This window comes from Oncorhynchus mykiss, chromosome 19, assembly GCF_013265735.2.
Source record: "Oncorhynchus mykiss isolate Arlee chromosome 19, USDA_OmykA_1.1, whole genome shotgun sequence".
Lineage (NCBI taxonomy): Eukaryota > Metazoa > Chordata > Actinopteri > Salmoniformes > Salmonidae > Oncorhynchus > Oncorhynchus mykiss.
In genome coordinates this window covers 45,913,452-45,926,216 of record NC_048583.1, presented here as the reverse complement: position 1 = coordinate 45,926,216, position 12,765 = coordinate 45,913,452, and the positions used below count along the sequence as shown (strand labels likewise).

Here is a 12,765-nt window from a genome sequence, read left to right as displayed (position 1 = left end):
GCCCCCTCCATACACACATAAACACGCACCTTTTCCATGTTTATATAGCCATGTATTAACAGCTGACTCAGACTCAAAAAGTGTTGAAAATCCACTTTCAGAGAGGCCATTCTATGGAACACAGACTAGTCCAGAGACACCACCACTGTCAGGAGAGAGAAGGCCCTCAAAGCAGAGATCACAGTCCAGCCATTCCCTACACGTTCTGCCTCGAAAGGAGCCCTATACAAAATCAGGAAGCGTGAGCTGCCTCTTTGTTCCCACTTCCCAGAGCTAGAACCACAACCTATGCAGTCTACAACTCTCTGACAGACAGAGAGGTGAAAGGAGGGCATTGATTATTACATAACCAGATTCTACAGCACCAAACACATTCAGCTGCTGTTCGAAGAAAAGACTGGTGACTGTTGTCCATGGAGGCAGGACAGAGAGAGACTGGTGACTGTTGTCCATGGAGGCAGGACAGACAGAGACTGGGAGCACAATGATCTAAATGCTTTATGTTCAAAATCTGGTATTCCACACACTTGTTCTCTCAATTAAATTGCAATTCAAAGGGAAGTATTGGCATGGGAAACATATGTTTATATTGTTGTCTCTCCAGTCTGTCTATCTACTGTAGCCCCCCCCCCCCCCCCCCCCCCCGCCCCCCCTTCTTTTTCTATTTCCATCCGTGTGGTAATTAGCCATTGTTTGCATGGTGGTGGTGGGGTGGAGAGAGAAACTGATTAGTGAGGGTTTGGCTGTCGCTTCATAAGGGACAAAGAACAGGGAGAGAACCAAACAGAGCCTCTGTGACAACTATGGGGTCTGCAGGGGATTAAAGGGGGTGGGGGAGGGGTTAATACCCCTCTGAGTAGCTTGAGGGTATGCAGGGGGAGGGAGATCTTCAATGGGAAGAGATTCAAAAGATGCAGCAAGTGTCCCGACTACAACTGATGCAACTTTATACTGTGAAGCACTGCGGAGCCGAACAAAGGAACATCTGCTTACTGACAAAGCATTCAGACACAGCAATGGCTCTCAGCTGGGACGCAATGGCTTCAGATTGGTTTCAAAACTAGCAACAGGTTAAGAATTGAGAAAATATGAGAGAAAAGAACATGAGTTAGGTCAGATTTATGGCAGACGTTGAGTTAAAATATGAACTATATTTAACTGTTGTCAAAAACGTCATATGCACATCATATTACACATAGGTACTTGTTGAAGAGGTTTACACTATTTTGCACATTGTAGTTCCAATTAGTGGTATGGGAGAGTACAGTGTGCAATCCTTTCTGTTTCAAAATACAAACCACAGCCCTAGAGATCAGTCTTTCACAGTTCACTTGCACATGCACAAGAACACACTACACACACTCTTACATTCTGTATGGAACGTTGCCAGGGTGAGGGTAATAGACCAGCTGTAAGAGCTGAGGCCCGTTCCTCCTCTCCTGTAGCCCTGATCAACCATTCACCAGCTCCATGGTTACATCACATGCTAAACCTACTGCTACATCACTGATAGGACAACCTACAGTAGGCCTACTCCTCCGTCTTCCAACAATGCTACTGTGCTTACATTCATTTACATTTATCCCACCACCATACCTTGCCCTTTGAATATGGAACTAGGCGGGAAATTTGATCTTTGACCCCGTATTGTCAGACTGGTCTCAGGCTACAGCTCCCTGGTTCAGAGTGGTTCTAGGTTCTACTAGGCCTGGGCTAGGTAGTGCTGCGCTCGTTGTCCAGGTCAGGGGACCTTATGACGAGTTCATTATTCTCAGTGATGGGGTCTGTCTGGGGCCAGATGGCCGTGGTGTTTAGACTAACGGGATTAGGATTATCTCCATATTAGACAGGCGAGCTGAGAGGCCAGCTCCCCACCATCACAGGACTGCTGCTTCAAAAATAACATCCCCAGTCACTACCAAGTCACTACTCTACAATGGGCATCTACACTATTTCCTCTATTGAGATTTGCCAAGAACAGTCAGAGCTTGATATTGTAATTTCACTGCATAAAGGGTGAAATTCCTACTCTTCTGTGAACACATTACTGTTTATTTTGTATTTAAATAGAACAAGATGATAGAGTTGCAAAGCTCAAATGCAGAACATGCATGCATGTATGTCACAAATTAGCAAGGGCCAGATGTAGAGAGACAGCGTGTCCCGACTGAATTATTCCTGTTATGTAACTTTGGCCTTGGGATGAGACAGAGTGAGAGAGAAACAGAAAGGGGCTGATGATTCTGGCCTATATCACAGAGGACCAGAAACACAGAAATATGGACCTGAGGGAAGGGCTGGAGTCTAGGAAGAACCTGTTGGTGAGAGAAAGATAGAGGGACTGGGAGACATGGAGATGGGAATACAGATGGAGAAACGAACAGACGGTGAGACGAAGTGATAAATAAAGCTAGAGAGAGTGACAGTGTGTGTGTGTGTGCATGTGAGTGTGTCCATATCCATTTTATACCCTGATGAAGACATCTTGTCTGTCGAAACATTGGTTATTATGTTATTAAATTATTGCATCTGAGCTCCTAGTGTGCGGCTCTCCTTTTTATTTTCAAGTGTGTCCATGTAAAACAGGCAAAATCTCCTCTTCTCTCTCCCTCGACTGCAATCGCAGTCACTTAAAAATAAAATGAGGGAAAAGGTGTGTTCTAAAAAGTGTTGATGTTAAGTAATACCTAGGCAGTCATTCAAAATACAAATTTTTTCTCAACTGACTTGCCTAGTTAAATAAATGTTTTTTAAAAAATACAGAAAAATGTTTTAAAATTAAAGACTACAGAAATGAAAGTAGGTCCACCCAGCAATATTCTCTCCATTCTCCAGCTGAACTTCTATTATTTTATCGCTATTTTACTGGAAAGAAACTGCAAAACACAATGTCCCAGAAGACCTCCAATCTTACATTCAAAGTAGACATAAGTTAAAGCATAAGGGAGAGGCAGTCAAATGTGTGATTGCAGCACCGTAAAGACAATATAATCAAAAGACCAAAGAAAGCCGCATGTTTAACAACATCTGGGTCAGATGGGCTCCGACCTGATAAGGAACCGTTTCAACAAGATCTATTGTGCTTTTAGTCGACTTCCTCTCTGAATCACTATGTAAAGACACTATGTAAACTCCGCATAACCAAGCCAGTGAGAAGAATACAGGGGAATATAATGACTTAACATGGCAGAAAAAACATTGCCCAATATCTCTCTGTGTTAAAGTGCAAAGGTATGGAATGTCTCACGACAGCTGAGTTACGAAACTTTCATCGACAAGAACAGAGATGCAGTTGTTCAGACATTGCTCAATGTTTACTGCTCAATGTTTACTGAGGTGTGTTGCAATCGTCACACCACCTTTTCTGGCTCCGGAAGTACTTTATATTATTTGCATTTATGCTGGTGGATAACCTGGCAGCATTCCTCATAGAGCTGTTCTCTGTGCTGTTCTGTGAGGAGGTTGGGCTAACGTTTATGCACTGTGTTAGCCAGACTGATTATTGTTCAGCTCAGTGATGAGGGAATCTATCTATTTGGGTAATCAATTGTGTGAAAATGAACCGTAACACACACTGGCACAGTCAAATATAAACACATACACACAGAGTAGCACATCATAGAGGACTGTTTGCTACCCTAGAACACTATCACTGCAGCCTAGTGCACACCCACACACACTTATCTGTTCTCTCTCTGAGCTGGGATACCATTGGCCCATTGACAAAAGAGCAGATACACAGACGCTCTGCTCTCCCATTGTCTCTTCTCTGATATCAGGCCACTGACCCTTGCCCTGGTCATCCTGTTAACCACAATTCTCAAATTATCCACACAGTAAATTATCCCCAGCCATTCAATCAACCACTAAGATCATCAAGTCAGCCCTCCTAGTCATTACCTATTGTATGTGAGCTGATTTGCTGGGAAGACCTCTATTCTTGATTTAAATAGGCATCGATGGCACCAGGTCAAAGTGTTTATGTCGACTAAAGTGGATGTTTTGGTAGTGCTGATTAGCAGTGTAGTGGAAGGAGAGGTGAAGGAGAACCAGCGTGTAGCGACTTACGTGGATTACATATTTGTGGAGAGAGAAATGGAGAGAAAAAAAGTCCAGGAGGAGTATGACGGTGTAATGAGGATACTTGCTTGTGTAGGGAGATTTCAACAGGGGAGAGGAATAACAAAGCGTTCTGAGGAGAGGATCTATAAATCAGGAAGATCAGAGTTCCCTGTACCGCCAACTGACCGAATCATCACCCTGATCAGACATACACTGTGGTCTGACCACCACTAGAGCTCACTTAGGCTGCATTTAAACAGGCAGCACAATTCAGATCTGATCTACTTGGCCTTTTGTCCAATCAGATCAGAGAGGTAGAAGATCTACGATTGCTCAAAATATCAATTATTGGGGAATACACACAGATTCAGGATACACAGGCCTCCATGACACATACAGTACATGATATGCCCACAGACACAATGACTTCACACCACCAGACACATGCAAGACAACCGACACGCATGCAGTTAAGAGTCGGGTTGTAATAGGGATAACTGTAGAACACGTGTGAGAATAAAATATTTGATCTTTAACACACACCAGGCCACCTCAAAAACATGTGTGGAAGTGATCACACATGCAGTATTTCAGAGGTTGCTGTGTGGGCGTGGCTTCAGACCAGAAAAGCCAGTTGGACAAGTAGGTTGAGTTTAACCGTCAGGGGCCCCAACACAACAGAGCAGCTCACGGGACAAACAGATTGTCTTACATCACCACTTACTACATGGGAAAGATCCTGACGCTATGGAGGGAGACACTCGAGACGTATACTTGACTTTTAACAGTGTTTGCACATGCATTTTCACTCATCGTTATTACTATCATTAGGTACTGCAGTAACAGTTGGAAACCGCCCCCAGTGACTCAGTAAAGACTGTGGGATGAGTACTTTCCATATTAGTTGCTTTATGCCTAATCGCAATTGCATAACCACTAAATAAACACAACTGTAAACAGAAAAGTGGGTTCTCTAGAAAAATATATTGCTTTCCCATGAAGTGTAGGGCAGCAGATAGCCTAGCAGTTAAGAGCGTTGGGCCAGTAACCAACTCACTAGGTGTGGTCTGGTAGGATGGCAACAACAAGAAACAATGACAGACTTCCAACACACAGAAGCACAGCTTAAACCAGGCATATTTATTTAAAATAAAAGGTTAACAAAGACTGTTCTCAAAATGTAACTGAAAACAAAACACTGTCCTTAACTGAACCTAAAGTTAGACTAATGAAACTAGCTGGGCTGATACCAAGTTTACCAGCTTCACTTGTAGTCCAGTTACTCCTTCCTGTAGAGAACTCAATTTCCAGGGGCTTCAAACAAATGTCTGTAAAGCTCTCTGTGCTGAACTACTGCAGCACCTTAAATGTCCCAGGTGCGTTTCAGCCTAACGAGGCTGAGTGGTCTCAGGTGTGGGTGTAGCGCTGCAGCCTACAATGCTGGTTGGACATGGCTGACGCTCCAAACAGTGGCTTTCCTCGGTCACATCGCCAGGGGAGCCACAGTGCTTTATTCTTTATATATTGTAACAATTATAATCAGGTGAGTTGGCTGAAGATCTTGGATCGGGCTAACTCACAACCGTATGAAATAGAGCATTGCAGCAGCTCTACTCAACACATTTCTATCTGAAATGTTCTGGAACGTTCTACTTCTTTGAGAAAGTCCATATACACAGTGTACAAAACATTAGGAGCACCTTCCTAATATTTAGTTGCACCCCGCTTTGCCCTCAGAACACCCTGAATTAGTTGGGGTATGTACTCGTCATGGTGTTGAAAGCATTCCACAGGAATGCTGGCCCATGTTGACTACAATGCCTCCCACAGTTTTATCAAGTTGGCTGGATGTCCTTTGGGTGGTGGACCATTCTTGATACACACAGGAAACTGTTGAGCATGAACCCTAGCAGTGTTGCAGTTCTGGACAGACTCGGTCCGGTGCGGCTGTTCAAAGGCACTTAAATATTCTGAATGGCACATATACACAATCCATGTCTTAAGAATCCTTGAACTCATCTGCTACCCTTCATCTACACTGATTTTAAGTGGATTTAATAAGTGACATCAATAAGGAATCATAGTTTTCACCTGGTCAGTCTATGTCATGGAAAGAGCAGGTGTTGCTAATATTTTGTACACTGTGTAGAACACATTCACAACAGAATGGGGACAGAAAAAGGATGCCCTAGGGCTCAATGAATGCAGGTTAACTACCAACCGTCAACAGTGGGACAAAGGGCTGTGTGGTGTGAGACGGTTGAGGGTGTGGCTGACTGGTCTATCAGGCTACAGTGCAATAAAAATCCTAATCCTCAAATTTCCAACATTCACTGTGCTCCTGTTCAGACAGGTTACTGACATCACCAATGGCAACCTGGGTTACTTCACTGAGGAAGAAGCTCACATAGGGTAAAATATTGCTTCAGAATTCTTTGTGGGCCATAGTTAAATCAAGAATCAACGCAACACGCTGTTCCAGCTTGCTATGCTAAGGACAGCTAAGTGCTAATTGGCCTTAGATGCTTAGCTAAGTGTTGCCTCATTCTATGTGTTTCTCAAGCATAATACAACAGAACCAGCTGTGAATTATGGCGGGATGGCACATGACACCTAGCTACACTTTATGGGTGGAAGAACAAAGGACCATGTGCCAACAGACTCATCGCAAAACATACACAAGCTGGGGGGGGGGGGGGGGGCGTGTTGCTGCCTTGCTATGTTGTCCTAAGTCTCGCTTTATATAGTGGTGTTTGTCCTATATATTATTTTGAATCCCCCATCCCCGCAGGAGGCCTTTTGGTAGGCCATCATTGTAAATCAGGATTTGTTCTCGACTTGCCTAGTTAAATTAAAAAAAATGGAACCTGCAGATCAACTGCACTCTGATTCCCTGCCCAGAAGTGTAGAATATTTATGACCAATTGGAAACTAAAGCAGAGACCGAGCTCCTTTCTTACATCTGCTTCTCCACTTGACCATCACAGCACCTTTCCCTTTTGCAGTCAAGGTTCAAACCGCTCTCTACCATGCATGCATACGTAGATTAAGAGCAAGGCTTCTCAGTCACTACATACTTGTTTATAATAGGATGACTGAACCCATCTCAGGATAGGAGATCACACAGAGACCCTCGCCACACACCAGGGACTGTTCTAAAGATTGTGTGTAACCTAGTTGAGAGCACATCAAGTGCCCTGCATGCAGCAGCCACTGCAGAGAGGAGGATCCCCCAAGGTATCACACATTTCAAGGACACACTCCCTCTAAATCCAGATTCTGCATGCTGCAATCTGGCAAGATGGAAGTTCAAACAAATACTACCTTCAAAGTCAATACATGCACTTTTTCCATAGGGCATGTCTCTACGGTTTAGGGTCCCATAGTATCATCCTATGGGAAACTTTTGACACGGACTGAGAAAATGTTGTTTGATAGGTTATGGAAACTGATGAAACTGAAGAGAATTTAAAACGGAATACTCTAGCTGCCAAATCAGAATGTTCTGAGACACTTGATCTGTATTGCAGAAGTGAACGCGTGTTTATGCATTCATCAGTCATCATACAGTTAATACATTGGATTGTTCTTTCAATAAGAATACACTGCTTCAATTCCCTGTTAACCATGTTGCCATATAATCTGATAGAACCATCAAAAGGACAAATATCACAATTATACACAAATGTTATCAAAATTTTATGAATACAGAAATCACATCTCAAACAGAGGAACAAGCAGTCAAAATAGCGTCAAAGTGACATGTAATTATAAAGTACAGCAGTGCTACTTTGACATTTATACAAAAAAAAGCTCCCTGAAGGCTGTTTTAGAGAACAACATTAATGTCTCCTTAACAGAGCAATATGCTATTATTTACAGAACAATTTGTGCATCAAATAAACCAGCCACGAAGAAAACAAACAATGAGTGACTCACTTTCTGTGTACACAAGGTGTCGCTACTAAACTTCAATCCAAGTGTGCGTTGATCATTCATCAAAGAAAGACTTTTACAACCTAGATACACAAGACAAGGCTATAAAATGAACTGACAAGCTACGAGACACTTATGACATTTGGAAGTAAGTTTCATTCTGGTTCAATCACAGCATCCTCTCACCTGTTCCTGTGAAATCTACAAATATCACCATCAATGCACACCAGGAATCAACACCACCACATGTCAACTACCGCCATGTCATCACTCAATGTGCAAAATGAGAAAACATGACTAACACAGAAATGTCCTTAACGCCAGCCTCCCCACCATTGGTTCACAGGCTGAGATCCACCTAATCCAAAGCATAATGAGTGAGGCCATTTCATACGCATCTTTTTTTGCATGAGGCATTGAGTTTGAGGAAATGTCCTAGCCTTTTGAAAGTGGCAGTTTGCTTAAAGAGAAAAGTCCATGGCTTTTTAGAATGAGGCTATTGATTTATTAAGAGTCCACTGCATAGTTTGTTTCTATCCTAAGGACCGTTTGAGGGTGGCTAGCCTCTGGAGGAGCTGCTGCTGGCGCGCTTTGAGGCGTTTCCTCTCCTGGGCCTGGTGCTTCTCTCTGCTGTGCAGCTGGAGAAGGTACTCTGTCGCCTGGGTCAGGATGGCCACCTTGGGAGTCTTGGCCGACTCTACCAGGCCCGGGATCTCATCCCGCAGTGCCAAGAAGCGGGAGCGAAGGTCGTTCCGCCTCTTCCGCTCCAGGAAGTTGTGGTTCTTCCGGCGGTCAGTGTCCTCAGCGTCAGAGCTCTGGGGGCTGTCTGCAGAGGACCCTTGGGGGGAGATGGAGGCTGGGGAGTCTGGTTGCTGGTGGTGGCTGGAGTCTGGACAGAACCGTTTACATTGTGGTTCCTCATCCTCCTCCTCCGGGTCACTTTCAGGGGAAGGGGCTGCATAGTTGTGCTGCTGCTGGTGGACAGACATGTGGAAACGCTGTGGGCAGGGGTCAGCGCGGACAGTGACGGTCACAGCCTTACGGCTTCCCAACAGTCGGGCTCGGCTCTGCTTGCTTTCCACAGTAACCACATCAATCTCATCGTCATCATCATCTGTTACATAAAAAGAAACAACCACACATCATTACACATGCACAGGGGAGTTCCCTCACTTCCATAAAGAGGAGTCTTAAAGCCTCAGACTTCTGACAGACTGTTAGTGGAGAGAACACTGGAAAATGATCTATTGAAGGATGAGGCAGTACTTGTCCTAAATCGGCAAGGTGTTCTGGGGTAAACTATTAAAGGACAATCTATATTCTCATGAGCAAAGGAGAAGACCTGCTTTAGTTTAGTGTTAATCAAGCTTCGGTCATTCATGTCATGCCAAAATGCTGTATTTTTTTAAGTTAATGCACCAACGCCGATTTCAGCAGGCAGAAAGTTTATCGTCATGGGGCCTGGCGCCACATAATAAATCTCCAAGAACCCCACCTCCCACACTGTCATACAATTCTAGGAGGGAAGCTTGGTGCACAAAGCTTGTAGGGAGGTGTTTGTTTTTTTACTGGGCCTCCTGCATCTGTGACCTAAGCATTTGCAGCAACCGTTTACAAATCTTGGCTGAGGAAAAGAGACATTCTCTGAAAGTGAGAGAGATTATAGTTTGTGCAGGAGATAAGGGCTTAAGTAAAGCTGAATACTTTGACTCAGCAAATGTCAACGTCCAGCCTAGTGAAGGCTTTCCCCTGGCGGCCTCAGCTTGACGCATTGATTAGGCAACATCTAGCAGAGGTGAATCTATTTACTACATGGCCAGTTTCTTACCAGAGGAATCGGAGCGAGACTCAGAGCCCGATGATGCCGGTTTCCTACAGCTGATGGCTGGGAAGGTGAGCACAGACGCTGGGTCAACGCATTCTGCCACGGTGCTGGGCAATGTCGCATCAGGTTGGGTCGGCAGGGTGCACTGCACTTTGCTCACAGTCGCAAAGTTCTGGGGTGCTGGTGGGGAGAGACGAGCCTGGGCTGCAGCTGACAGGCGCTCGTTGACTTTCTCCAAGTGCTGACTGGCCGAGAAACTACTCCACATGCAGTCCTGGATAATAATGGAACTCATGTTCCCAAAAAGCTCCTCGGTGTCAGGTCCCTCGTACTCCTCATCCTGACCCAAGACCTTGGACAGCCAGCCGAACTTGTCTCCCGGGGGAACGTGCATGTTACCACCTAATGTCCTGGTGGGAGACATGGGAGGGGTGGGCAGTAGCTCAAACTTCTTCCATATGTCCTCACTTGGTGCGGTTGACTTGTAGAAGTCCTCCTCTTTGTCAAGGTCATCTAAGAAATAGTGCTGATAGCGGTCGTACTCCATCTCCCAACTGTCACAACGTGATACTCTGGAGTTTATTCCAAGCATAGATGATCACACTCGACTCCGATATTGGAGAAAATCTTCACACAACCTAAAAAAAAGCAAAGTAGTGCATCAGTCCTATTCTTTGAATATTTCTGCTACATTAATACTAATCTACACATTGTCTTTAAGATACACAATAAATAATCTTGTCGCATCCAATGCTGCGCCTTTAAACACGGTTATACAATCATCAGTACCATCCAGGTCCTTTAAACATTGTAACAGTGCATTCTAATCTTAGCCTGGTGCCTCCTACAAATTAGACTAAATTAATAATTGATTTCTTCCTGTGGGCGGTGATAATCTGGCCTTGTCTGGACACATGCAGTCTATTACGTAATCTAGTTTTATGCCCCGGTTTAACCTTCTAAAACAATCGAGAAAAACAAGACTCCTTACAGGTAATTGCGTAAATTGGCCAATGCCCACCACCGGTAGCCTAGGTTAGCCAATGGGTAGAAACCTCCATGTTTTGTAGGTGTGCTGCTTCGTGCCATATTAATTGCCGAAAGCGCATTGACACAAAACAAAATAGGCTAGTCTACTTCATTGAAATCGGCTATATTCGCTTTGTCTGGATGTTAAAACGGAACGAAGTAGCAGCCATTAAGTTATACAGATATAAAGTTCCATCTTCTGAGATGTTTGTAGGCCATCGCTTCATGAGGCTAGCTAGATTAGTTGTCTAAAACACTCACCGCTTTATCTAAGGATCACACTGCAATTCCTGGCACTGGAGTCTCTCCGTATCAGCTGGTATACTAGTAGTTGGAACTCCTCGAGGAAAATGGGTAAAAACCGTAAGAGATCACGCCGAACGAAATGTACTTAAACAAAGTATAAATTCGGTAGCTATTTCTTTCAGCAGGGTGTGTGAAAAAGTGGTTGAATTGATTCCGCCCACAGTCTGATAAATAGTAGCCACACAATGCGTTTTTTCGCGCCAGTGTGAAGACGATAAAGTAGGGAGTAGATATCTGCACTGGCGCTAGATCCGGGTGAACCCCTAGGCTCATTAGCATAAACGGGTACGCCCAGTTAAAGCTACACGCAAAGCCACTACAATTCATAGGACTTGGAGATGCAAATTCCTATGGATGAGATGATGAGATGATGCCTTCTGTCGATCAAGGAAATTATATTTAGGCTATTCAGTACTGTAATAGTCATTAACTTGCTTTTGAAAAACCTACAACTTTTCTTTACATCCATAATTATTATTTTTTTGCCATTTATGTGTTCTAAATCATATCGTGGAACAGCTTGAGTCAGTGCCAGATGGGATGTGTGTCTTTACACAGCTCCCAGTGTCCTTCTTGTTTTATAATCCCCATGATCAATAACCAATATTGGTTATCCTGGGCTGAGGACGGGTGTGGGCTAACCCTGATACCAAATTTTAGTTGGTCCTGCACTCTACCCCACCCACCCAATCTGCCATGCCAGTACGACCCCCACCGATCTACACACTGCAGAGCTTTCTGGTACAGTATAGAAGTAAAAAAACGACACTCACTGGAAGTCCTGACATTTTAATTTTTTTATCTGATGATGGTTGAATAAAAAAATACCTCTCTCTTTAAAAAAAATATCATAATCTATCAAGATACAGTACTTTGTGTCCATACCAGATGAAGGGATTATTCAGTTGATTGCCCAAAAATGTGTGAAAAGTGATAAGAAAGGTTTGAATGTGGTGTTGATCACCTTTTTTGCATTCTACAAGACAAGCAATGGGAGGACATTGGGCAGATCCATCACTTGACTAAAGACAATGTAAATAGTTGTGCAGTATATGCAAGGAACATCCATCTATTTGCAAACCATTCACGCAGTAGATATTGGAGATTTCAGATGTGGGGGAGTTGCAAATTTGTGCAGCTGACATCTGTTTCTGATTTGAGACTGTTAAAAAGTGGGTCCTTGAGACTGGAGGATGAACAGGAGCTTAGGAACACAAAATAACCAACCAGAACACAATCAAAAACAACAGAAAGATAGAAAGAATGTTTAAGTCACTTTTCCTATTTTCACTTTATAGGACTCCTCTGTTTGGATTTCAGATTGAAATGCTCGTTACCACCGTGAAAAGATGAGCGAAAGACACAGGAGGATGTTTCAAGCTTCCGATGAATTGAATTCTAAAAGTGAATGGAACCACTTCTGAAACATTAGGGGTTTTGTTATTTAGAAGTTAATGTTTAACCCCTTCTGAAACATAATCCTCTTTTTAAACCAATTATTTTGGTAAAATAGATGCTGCTCTGTGAGCTGCTATGGCTGTAGTAGCAACAGACTAGCCTGGGTTCATTTGGCTTCATTGCCACAATTAAAACACAACATTCTGTAA

At 43.7% G+C, this 12,765-nt stretch overlaps 1 protein-coding gene across 1 annotated transcript; it reads right to left on the bottom strand.

Moving 5' to 3' along the window:
* Positions 1 to 7,541: 7,541 nt before the first annotated feature.
* LOC110497996 (protein L-Myc-1b) lies at positions 7,542 to 11,414 on the bottom strand. The gene is made up of 3 exons (XM_021574521.2): positions 11,114 to 11,414; positions 9,827 to 10,461; positions 7,542 to 9,112 (listed from the first exon to the last, which is right to left on the bottom strand). The coding sequence occupies exons 2-3, from the start codon at positions 10,413 to 10,415 to the stop codon at positions 8,532 to 8,534; spliced, it is 1,170 nt and encodes a 389-aa protein (XP_021430196.1). The 5' UTR covers positions 10,416 to 10,461; positions 11,114 to 11,414; the 3' UTR covers positions 7,542 to 8,531.
* Positions 11,415 to 12,765: the final 1,351 nt, after the last annotated feature.